Below are 12,157 nucleotides of genomic sequence, written 5' to 3'. Positions count from 1 at the left end.
AACTAATCCAAAATATTTTGGTATACTTTTTAAAATCATTTCATTATTATTTGTTAATTAAAAAATTGATTTATTAATTTATAATAATATTAAAATTCACCTTTTATTAAAATAAAACTTTTTTTTATTAAAATTTTAAAAATATATATCTAAAATTTATCATTAACGTGAGATTTACTTTCTAACTATTTAATTTAATTGTGATTTATCTTAATCCCGACTCTTGAACTCAGAATATCATTATTATGACTCACTCAAGTTGCATATATAACTATTTTATAATTTTTGTTGGAACACATCACTTTATACAATTTTAAGCAACTCTTGTCTCTAACAATGCAACTCTATAAAATATACTAAATCAGCCCTACAAAGTATCCTACATTCTCGTTTATGCAAATGGCACTCAAAATTATTTTATTTATTTTGTTCTTTTTGGTGAGATTAGAATATTTTACATTCAATTTTTCAAGTATAAAAGATCTCGCTCAATAATTAAGAAAATATTTTTTTATAAGGAACTTAATCTTTAGTGTTATACAACTCTAATAATGCAACAAAATTACGAAATAGTTCTTACCACATGCAACAAGTTAAGCAATCTCGTTGATGCTTGCTTTTATACTTTAAACACTGGCTACAAAATCTATCTTTCCTTTGTTGGACCTTTCTGCTCCTTTGTAACATCAAGCAAAAGTTCAAGTTACGCCTTAACATATAAATATTTACTAACTTCTACCTTATCATCAACTAGGCAAAAGTCCAACAATACAACAAACAAACTACTTAATCATTCTAAGAAAACAAGTTCTCTTATTATCCTCACTAAGGATGAATCTAAGCTGAGGAAAAGGGGACATAATTTAAGACAAGCTCCTCATCATACATTTGAAAAGCTTAATTTGATATAAAATTTGAGAGATTGGATTTCCTAAAAATATGATGAATACTAACAATTCTAACAAATTGTACAAGCTCTTTAATTTCTCTAATTTTAGGGTACAAGTTATGGCTCAATGAAATACTAATTGACATTCTATTTTCACCAAACTCCCCCTTTCAATTTTAAGATTTTTAACTGACCTGAGACCATTAGTAGAGCCCACAACTAAGCATTAAGAACAAAACAGTAATTCAACTTCTTAGTGAATCCAACAACAAATTTTCCCTAGTCATCCTTGACCAATCCTCCACAAGTTGTCAAACTATTGCCTCCATAAATTGCTTCATCCAAATTCAGCTTGTACTTACAAAATGGGAGAAGATTCAACAAACTATAGTCTCATGCTTACTAAGTCTTGTGAACAGGAAAAGAAGACAACAAAAATTAGAAGTAATGTACTCATTTTAACAATTCAACCTATACATAAACTATTTTAGATGAAAAGATTTTTTATTAAACATTCATTCATGGACAACCATAATAACCAAAATAATAATGTCAAATTTAATATTCTAATTATTCACCTTTTTTGGATGACTATTACTAAGATTAAACATTAACTATCTAGTTAAACTAAAGCTGAAAAAAAAAAGGAACCCAATGATTCTAATTAATTAAGTTATTTCAAACTTCATAAGCAAAATCACAAATACCAAATAAAATTCTTATATATTTGTAAAAGTAAAGTCCCAAAAAAAATTGTTACATATTTTATTTATCTTCTCACAAATATCTAAAAGGTGGAGGTGAGTTTGCATAATATAATTGAGAATACTCATTATACAAGATTATGCTAAAGTAATTTTCCTTGGCAAAAGAAATTTAATTAACTTTTTAATTAGACAACTTTCTTCTAACTTTATCTATTAAGTTTAAGTACATATTCTTCTTAAAGTTTTTACTAATAAAGGAATGTCTTAAGAGTCTATGTTTTCAGGGCACCTAATCTCTAGGGACTAACACAACAACTTCTTCCTCTCAATACTAGTATTTGTTGAAAATAAATGGAAGATTTATCATGATTAACTTCTTGAATAGACGGAACACAAAATAGATTCGTCATTGTCTAAATCATATGAACTTAATATAAAAAAGATTTAACAACTAAAATTAAATCATCAACATAAAATAAATGAGAAATATTTAGCCCTACCTCTCAAATTTAAAATGATGTCAATCTTCAGTTTTAACCTTAGATTGAATATATAAAGCTAGTCTCCCTAAACATAATACAAAAATATAGTGAAACAGAGGATCTTCCTCACGAAAATCCTTACAGGAAAGAAGTAAAAAAACTATCTAAAAAATCCTCATTATAGTTAGTTTAGAAAGAAGAGAAAATACATCTACATACTAAATAAATCAAATGATTATTGAAAATCACTATACCTAAAGTTTTTCTAATAAAACTTCAATTAAGTTTATCATAAAATTTATTAAAGTCTAATTTTAAAATCATAAACTGATATTTATCTTTCATAATTTTAAAAGAATGAATAATTTCTTGAAGAATTATAACATTATTTATACCTTATTTATTGGGTACAATACTACATTTATTTTCATAAAGGAAATGAAAAAGCATAAATTTTATTATGTTTTTGTTGGTATTATTATTATTATTATTATTATACAAAGATATATAAGTTTATATTTAAAAAAAATTCTGAATGCATTCCTTTAGAAATTAAAGTTAAAATAGTATGATTTACTTCAATAATTTTAGCAGGATCAACAAAAACATAGTTAAAGAATTTAAGAATACAAGGATAAATAATTCTCATTTAAACTTAAAAAATAAAGCATATATGCGATCTGAACTTTGCGATTTATAATTTCTTATACTAAAAAGGATAAATTTAATTTCATCTTGAGAAAATACTTTATTAACATAATCTATGTCAACTTGATTAATTTTATCAAAATTCAATAGAGATTTGTAATTTCTCATATTAAAAAGGATAAATTTAATTTCATCTAAAGAAAATACTTTATTAACATAATCTATATCAACTTAAGTAATTTTATCAAAATTCAACGGAGATTCAAATTTACCTTGCCTTAGACTAATCTAAAAAAATTAACTTGAAATGATCATGAATTAAATTTCTAATTAGAATATGATCATAACATCACTAATCCTTATCATATTTTAGGACTTCCATCCTATTCTTTTGTCTATGAATTATCCAATTGGATGGAAAATTTTATTTTTCTTATCTCCTGAGTTAATCCTTTAGATCTAGCTTAGGAGAACCAATAAGCCTTTTTTGATCAAGTATTTCTTCATATCCATGTTGAAACTTACAAAGAAGATTAGTTAAGTAAAAGTTATTAGAAATATTGAGTTTTCTGTAAATTTCTTCAATCATATTAAATCATTTTCCTTTTTCTGTTTTTGGTAAAAATGTCACCAAGATTTAGAAAATTTCAAGTGGAAACGTTTTTTTTAAATCTATCCACATTACTAGATCAAGATTCACTAAAAATTCAAGTATGTTATTAAACCTGAATTTTAAAATTACGATGTGATAATAAGGGGTTAAGAATTTAAAAGATGCATCATTTTCTTTAACTAAAAAAAAAACATTAATTTTAAGTCACAAAATTACATTATCAGACTTCATAATTGCAACATGTATAAGAGATTGATTAGAAAACAAATATCCCTAAACCCTAAACATTATTAACCATAATCATATCAATTCTTTTCGTAAGACAACAACTCCTTTAAAATTTAAATTAGAAAGATTACAAACATTTAAACAAGAGATAAAGTTTAACCTTACCTTTTTATTAGTAGCTCCACCTATTTATTTATTTATTTCAAAGCCATACAATATTATGTTAAAGTCTCAGCAAGGCAGCAACACACAAGGAGTATTAACACTATAGCTAAAATTAATAAGCTAATGCCAATTCAAATCTCTATAGCATCATGGAGGAATACAATATCGTTCTTCACTTTATCATACTAAATAACAACGTTAACAATCTCATCACTTAGCAAAAGTTGAGAAAATTACTTTACGACTCAACGTATCTAACTCTTAATTCACAGTTTCAGTCTTGCAGTGGTCTAGGTGTCTTGTTGCACCTCTTTGAGAAATATATTAATCTCAGACAATAAAAAATTCCTAAGGCACCTGATTATACGTGGATGGAAACAATAACATTAAATATGATTTGTCTCTCAATTAGAAGGAAAAAAAAAAGCCATACATTTATGTTTTAAATTTACTTAATATTTTTTTTCTTTACTTCTACGTTTTATAGTTTTAAGTCTTAATCAAATGAGGTATAAATCCTGGCATTAACTAGTTTATGGTAGAAAAAAAACACACTAATATTATTATTGTTCCTCTTGTTGGCTCTTCCCTCTAATAACACTGTCGTCATCAATGGTTAGATTGAGAATGTTACCTAAATAGCGACAATGAGCTCAGTCCCACCAATTTAAAAAATATTAAGCTAAAAGCTTTTTCAATCACTAATAATCCGAAAAATGCTAAACCATTACTATCCTAAATTTGACTTTCCGTTAACTTGGAGTGTTATAAGAGAAACTCATTTGCAATGGACTACAATCCTAAAAGTTCTAAACCTTAAATGCACATTGGTCAAGGGAAACTTGTCAACAACAAACTATAATTCTTTAGAGAGAAAATTGCCAATGACAAACTGTGATATGCTACACTATCAGGACCCTGCCCTCAATCTCGACTAGACATCGACTTCACAGGATTCAAGAGGGTACTCGATCGCCTTCACTTGACCATAATTCAAAAAGCGTTTCAAACTTACAACACACACTTGTAACTTGTAAGCCTGATTTTTAATTGGCATGATATATAGTCGAAAGGGCACATTTTACTGAAAAATAAGGCACTAATATTGTACCCAAAAAAAATCCAAAGTCTAAAGCGAGCCACGCACGAAAGATTCAACATTCTAACAAAATAATTTCAAAAACTCTAATCCATTTTTCAAGCAACCTACAAATCAACCTTGTGACTAGTTTTATTAGGTCCAAATGATGCATCTTGTAGAAAAATGTTATCCCAAATGTGCAATACATATTTTAACGTATTGATTGCGATATCTTTCTAAAAATGTTTGAATGTATATGCTACCGTTGGAAATACTACTATGACTAGGCCCCATTACTTGCACAACCCACAAATATGCTTTCGCACCGCTTTGGCGAGGTTTAAATAACATATCCTCAAGTGGAACAATATCCTTTAATTACTCACGTTTAGTTTTTTTTTTTTTTTTAATTCTTGAAGTTAAAATTTTTATCTCAAAATTCAATTTAATAATTAATAAAAATGTAATAAATATGTAATATATAATTGATTTACACAAGTTTATAAAAAAATTTATAACAACAATAATAAAATTAAAAAGTTTCAATTATCTTTTATGCACAAGTTTAAATTAATAATATGTCACAGCATTATATTTGTTTTAATTATTAGATAAAATTTTGCACTGAGAAACTTAATTTGAATAATTAAAAAAATTAAAAGATCGTTAAATATGATATAAGTATAGAGAATAAAATAACAATTAAGCCTAACACTTTTAAAAATGACATTTTTAATAAATATAATAATGAATTGTTATTTTTATAAGCTAAAAAAATAATAAATTATATATATATATATATATATATATATATATTCAAAGTTTAAATAATAAAAGAAAAATGATAGTGAAAATCAAAGTTAAAAGCTATAGTTCAGTTAAAAAATAATTTTTCTCATTCTCATAATAATCTATACCTTTTACTGTAAAATGAAACCAAGTAAACATGATAAGTTTATTTTTGTAAGAATTAATAACACTTAATAATATAATCTTAAAATTTTTATTAAATATGAGAGTGTTATTAAAGGAGTGTGAAGAGATTACAGATGTTTATATGGTGTAAAAAAGCATGAAATGAAAAATTGATTATTTATTTTTTTTGCCCCTCTCTCTTGACCCTTCCCTAGCTATGACCTTAACACAAATATAGTGGAGTTCACGTATGCTGAACAGGGAGAACGAGATTATACAACGACACACCATATCTCTCTAGATGAGACATGTACCTTAAACAATACACCACAACTTTTCTTTTCAATACGAGTTGATTGGAAAACAATTAATATACATATCCTTTTAATATTTAAATTCTTTAAAGTGAAGAGAATCCACTTTAAAAGATAAAGTATATTAATAATTACTTTTTAATCAACAATAATATTGTAAATGTAATTAATTTTAAATTCTGTTTTATATGTACTTAATTTTTATTAAAATTTTAATCATTCAGTTCTTAATTGATCACATTTATCCTAATCCGAACTAAAAAAATGCGCATTCTCATTTGAAAAAAGGCACATGACAAAGGCAAAGAAGGTGACCATATATTTGTTGGGGGCAAAGGCAACGAACTACAGTATAAGCTTATGAACGAATGCATGAGAATTGCGAAGAAGGGTGGCGCCACCTTCAACACTTGTAAAGAAAGGTGGTCCCAAAGATAAAGCAGCATATAAATCATCTTCCCCACATACGTCCGCGTAAAGAGCCAATGTCCTTCTCATTCACTCAACCACTGCCTTTCGTTGCCCTTTAAAAGCAGAACCCGTTGCATAGTGTGCATATATTTGTGTCATTTTGAAACATCTAACCTCACACTCAAAGCCATAGACACACCAAAATGAAAGGAAACAATCCTTATCTTGTTGTAATTGCCATACAAGCCATATACGCTGCTATGTTTCTTCTCTCAAAAGCTGCATTCGACCATGGCATGAACAATTTCATCTTCGTCTTCTATAGACAGGCAATAGCGACCCTTTTCTTGATCCCTTTCACCTTCTTCTTCGAACGGTATGTACAAATTAAATCTCTTATGCTCAACTTCTTGATGAATATATATCCATTTAACAATGTCAGTTTTTAACTCAAACCCATTTTGGCTGTAGGAAAACTGCACCCCCTTTGTCTTTCTTGACCTTCTGCAAGATTTTCTTTCTCTCTCTCTGTGGGTATGTCTAAATACTGAGTTCACCCAATGTACTGCTTCAATTAGGTTTCATATTGTTTATACTTTACAAGTTCACATGAAATTAACTACATGATTAAACTATGGTGATCCTGTGTAGTGAATTGTTCTTCTTGTTCTTTTTTTTTTCTTAATAAAATTGTGTCGGTGATCCTAAATTTCAGGATTACTTTAAGTTTGGACATATATGGTATTGGTCTTATTTACACCTCTGCTCCTTTGGCTGCTGCAACCACAAACTGTCTTCCAGTGATCACGTTTCTCTTGGCGCTTCTACTAAGGTAAAGTTCCGCTGATCATTTTCTCAATCGCTTTGCATTTTATTCAATTAATGTTTGTTATCCCACCCTTTAATTCAAATATGACTTTAAGTCCATCTTGGTCTCAACCAGTTAAAGGGTGCTATCTATTGTCAAACAAAGCATAACCAAATATCAATTATTTGACCATCAATAAATTATTTTTAAAAGGTGGTTAAGATTCCGGTCCTCAGGTATTACATCTATATGAATTACATTCGGCGCACCCAAAATTAATCAATAATTAATCGTATTCTTCTCTAGTCTCTTTTTAATTAATTGAAAGCAAGAATTAATTAAGCACATGTTGTTTAGACAAAGGGAACTCGACAGGGTATATACTTTAAATACATAATTTATATAATGAAGGTATACCATGACAATTGATATCAAAAGAAGAAAAAGATAAAGATAAGGCACTTAAAAAGAAGACATCCGATTTGAGATTCCACATCAATATTTCCAACAGCTATTGTAAATCTTTCTGGTGATTCTCACCTGATTTTTTTTTCAATTATTTATGTTTCTATATTTTATGCAAAAGTGTCAAAGTGGATTGAGCTGGCCCAACCTCCCATAGGCTCCTAACTCACCTCCAAGAGAAAATACCTACAAGTTAAACGAGTTGCTAATATCCTGACCTTACTCCTATATCCTGACATAGTAAATTGTTCTTCCCCATGGAATCTATAATATTGAAGAAGAAATTACGTGAGAGGTTTTAAAATTGAGCTTCACATGAAACATAGGCGTTGAATTTAAAGGGTATGCGATTTTTAATTTTTATCATACGGAGATGGGATTAGAATTAAGTTAGTATAGTTTTTGTGACAGGACAATCTCAGATGTTCCAACTAGGGTCAAGGCGCTTCCTAGCTAGGTTCTAGGAAAGACAACATTTCTTTTCTCTTTCGGCTTTTGCAATGTTCTGGCACCTTTTGGCTTCCACCAGTAATTAGTATATCAACCTTAGTGCTTGCTTGGTTAGTATGCAAAACTACTTTACCATAGACAAACATATTAATATGAAATTATAATTAAGATTAATTTAAACATACATTCCACTTACATTTAAGAAACTAAATAATATTTTAAAAAAATTTGAATACATTGACAGGTTTATTTTACTAAATTAATGATTATAACACTTTCCTTTTTCTCCTAATTAAGTTAATAAATTCTTTGAAGAGCCAAATCACCCGTTTAGCATTGGGAGGGACTTCTAGAGCAGTTGCAGTGTGTTGATCAGATGACGCGACAGTTTTTAAATAAAAGGAGAAACGTCCATGTTATGATCACGTGAATTAAAGTCCCCATGCAAATATAAATTAGTCATATATACTCAAAAAAATAATCTCATATGTAGTGCTTGGCGTCAAGCCCAGCAAAAAGGATTACTTAGAACTCTGGCATTTCATTGTTAGGTTTTTAATCTTTCAATTAATATGCTATTAATATATAATCCACGTGTGAATTTTGTATTTCAGGATTGAGAGTTTGAAAATAAAGACGGCGGCTGGGATTGCTAAGTTGGTAGGCATTGTGGCATGTTTGGCTGGTGCAGCAACTCTTGCCTTTTATAAAGGCCCTCAATTGAAACTTTTAAGCCATTATCACCTTTTGGATTTTTACCTTAAAAGCCAACAACATCAAGGTCATGCTCAATCCAGCACATGGATAAAGGGTTGCTTCCTCTTGCTTCTCTCTAACATGTGTTTCGGGCTGTGGCTTGTATTCCAGGTAACCTTAATTTGTCCCCTTTTGTTATCAATTCATTAAGTTTTAATTATTTACGTTCAGTTTGAGTAGGTTTTTACAAAAATATTTATAGGATAATAAAATAAATAAATAAAATTATTAGTTAAAATTAACTTATATTTAAAATAATAATAATTAATTTTTGTAAATTATGAGATGCATAAGTTAGAAGGGTTTTATTTATTTTATCTTCTTATTTCCTTCTCTTTTATCTAGTCATCTAAGTTATTCCCGTTGATCATTAAACAGGCTTTCATTATAAAGGGCTATCCTTCAAAGCTGCTCCTCACAACTCTTCAGTGTTTCTTAAGCTCAATTCAGGCTTTGGTCATTGCCTTGGCCATAGAAAGGGACATTGAGCAATGGAAGTTGGGTTGGAATGTTAGACTCCTTGCCGTAATATACTGTGTAATCCTCTAAATCTTTCCATTTAATTAAATTCATCGTTGACTTCTATCTCTATATAAATATGATTAGCCAGAGATTTGAAATCTATAAACCCCATGACTGATTGCAATTGATTTGTCATGATAGGGAATTATGGTCACTGGTGTCACATATTACTTACAGACATGGGTTATAGAAAAGAAAGGACCTGTGTTTCTAGCCATGTCAACTCCACTGGCTCTGATTATTACAATCTTCTCCTCTGCAATTGTCTTCGGCGAGATAATCAGTTTGGGAAGGTAGGTAATTTAGTTTCACTAACTAATCTCAATTAAAGTCTTATCTTGATAATCTGTGATAGTACTAAAAGTAAATATTTTACTAAAATAAAATTATAATTTTATTCGGCAAACAATGGTTATAAAATAGCATCAAGTTTTCTCTTTCGAAAGCTTTTATTTTATTTTATTTTATTTTTCTCTTTAGGTTAATTGATAAGTTTATCGTAATTCAATTCTTATGGAGATAGGTCTAATTCCTGCACAAGAAAGTTACCACCATGGTTGTGTTTTGTGCTGGAATCATTCCAAAAAATGTGAGAATATAAGTGTACTTATAATTAAAATTACCGATTAATTGATTGAGTGATTGGAACTGGTGTTTTTTCAGCCTTTTAGGTGGGTTGGTGTTGATTATAGGACTATACAGCGTACTGTGGGGAAAGGGCAGGGAGCATATGCCAAAAGCCACACAAGATGTGGAGCAGGCGTCGGGTTAATTAGAGTCATATATGAGCTTGTAATTGCGATCATATGTGAATTCGAATGGGATGATTGTTTATTTTATTTTTTGGTGGCCGAAGCTAAATTGTTAGAAAATGTGTTGTGAAGAAAGGCGATACATAGTTCGGAATATTGCCAAAATTTTCCCATGGCAACAATTAATACATCATAGAGCTTTAAGCTTGTGGAGATATGCCAAAGAGCATAATTTAAATGTAAATGTTTGAAGGACCCCTTTTCGACCTAAAACATGAGGTCAATTATCTTTCCATTTATAATATTGGGTTGTAAGTGTTATTTTATTTTTCTGTGCTCAATAACTAGGTTGTAAAAATGGCCTCATATTGTTTATATTGTTGAAGGGCACAAACATAAATTCATTTATATATGCCTTTGTTCATATTGTTTTTCTTATTTTCGATTTAATAATGCTTTCCCCCACAAACTATATTAAGAAACCATATGCATTTGGCATTTGTAAAATGTTTGATGTACCATTAAAAGGGAGCAAAATTTACTATATTAATAATATTTAAATACTAATTTATGATAAAATTTATTATTACTTTAAATACATATTAAAACTAGAGATAAAAAATAAATGAGAAAGAAATAGAAAGGTGAAAAATAAAGTGAAAGAGATTTGTTATTTGGATGGATTAAAATTAAAGAGAAGAAAATGAAAAAAAAATCCTCCACTTATTTGGATGAATAAAAAAATTTATTATATTAAAAATAATTATAGAAAATTAAAATTAAGCTAAATTTTGTTATTGTTATATTTTTATTGATAAATTTTTTATTTAAATTTTTAATATTATATAAATATTTTTAAAAAATTAAAACAAATTTAAGAAAAAAAGAATTCCTGCACTTTCTTCTCTCCCTCTCACTTTCCTCTATTTCCTCTACTTTGTGGGAGGATTTTTTTTAGCGTGGGATTCACTCAAAAAGTTATTTTCTTCTTTCTATTCTCCTTCATTAAAAAAGCACAACCTTTTTCACCTTTTCTCTCTTTCCTTCCCTCCTCCCTAATCCAAACAAAGTGTAAGGACAGATATATGTTTTGCACTCCTGCACTTACATTGCAGAAAAAGGAAACAAAATAATTAGGAAACACTCTAAGGAATATCTACATCTTGAAAAATTAAAAAAATGTATTAAAATAATAATAATAATAATAAATGATGTGATATGATATACCAAGAGAAATAAAAAAGAGTTAAAAAAATAAATAGACGTTAATATTAAGTGGTTTGAGATCATGTGATATAACTACTAATATTATGTTATATGAATAAATTTTATAATTTATAAATATACGAATGTGTTGCAATGTGAGTAGTTAGCTATCATTTGGTTTAAGACTACCAAAAACATTACTCCTTGAGTGGATATCAAAATCTCTTATTTATAAAACTTTTCTCACATTATATCATTTTTTAGTGATTTTTTCTTTCTTCTAAAATTTATTTTATTTTAAAAGGGCATATGAATGGCAATTAAAGGAATAATTCCTTAAATTGATAATCTAATATTTAACATCACCACATGTATCTTCTTTTATCATATATAAGTTAATTCGTCAAAATGAATGATACAGGGTAATTATGTGCACATTTATTAAACCCATTTCATTCGGCCCCTCTTTCGTCCCATGTTTCTTCCCTTTTCTTTTCTTTTTTCCATAAATTTGAATCCTGTCTCATAAATCTGCTACGCTCATAGCCTCATAAATGTGCTTCGCTAGCTCTCCGTACTGCCATTTGGGCCCAATTTTGAGGTTTTCTAAATGAAATTGGGCTGACCAAAATTTAATTTTGGGCCTAAATGACTTGTAGAAAAAATCATTATGAAGGCCCGTGGTTTGTGGACATGAGGCCTGCTGATTCGATGATTCCTATGATGTAGGAGAGCCAGAAAGAGA

General features: G+C 28.7%; 1 protein-coding gene across 1 annotated transcript; it reads left to right on the top strand.

The window, feature by feature from the left end:
* Positions 1 to 6,656: 6,656 nt before the first annotated feature.
* On the top strand, positions 6,657 to 10,252 carry LOC113853017 (WAT1-related protein At5g64700-like). The gene is made up of 7 exons (XM_027483444.1): positions 6,657 to 6,829; positions 6,925 to 6,987; positions 7,169 to 7,285; positions 8,791 to 9,043; positions 9,311 to 9,469; positions 9,596 to 9,747; positions 10,118 to 10,252. The coding sequence occupies exons 1-7, from the start codon at positions 6,657 to 6,659 to the stop codon at positions 10,224 to 10,226; spliced, it is 1,026 nt and encodes a 341-aa protein (XP_027339245.1). The 3' UTR covers positions 10,227 to 10,252.
* Positions 10,253 to 12,157: the final 1,905 nt, after the last annotated feature.

The sequence above is a fragment of the Abrus precatorius genome, unplaced genomic scaffold, assembly GCF_003935025.1.
Source record: "Abrus precatorius isolate BTA unplaced genomic scaffold, Abrus_2018 Scaffold10, whole genome shotgun sequence".
NCBI lineage: Eukaryota > Viridiplantae > Streptophyta > Magnoliopsida > Fabales > Fabaceae > Abrus > Abrus precatorius.
This window is presented reverse-complemented; position numbering and strand designations above follow the sequence as displayed.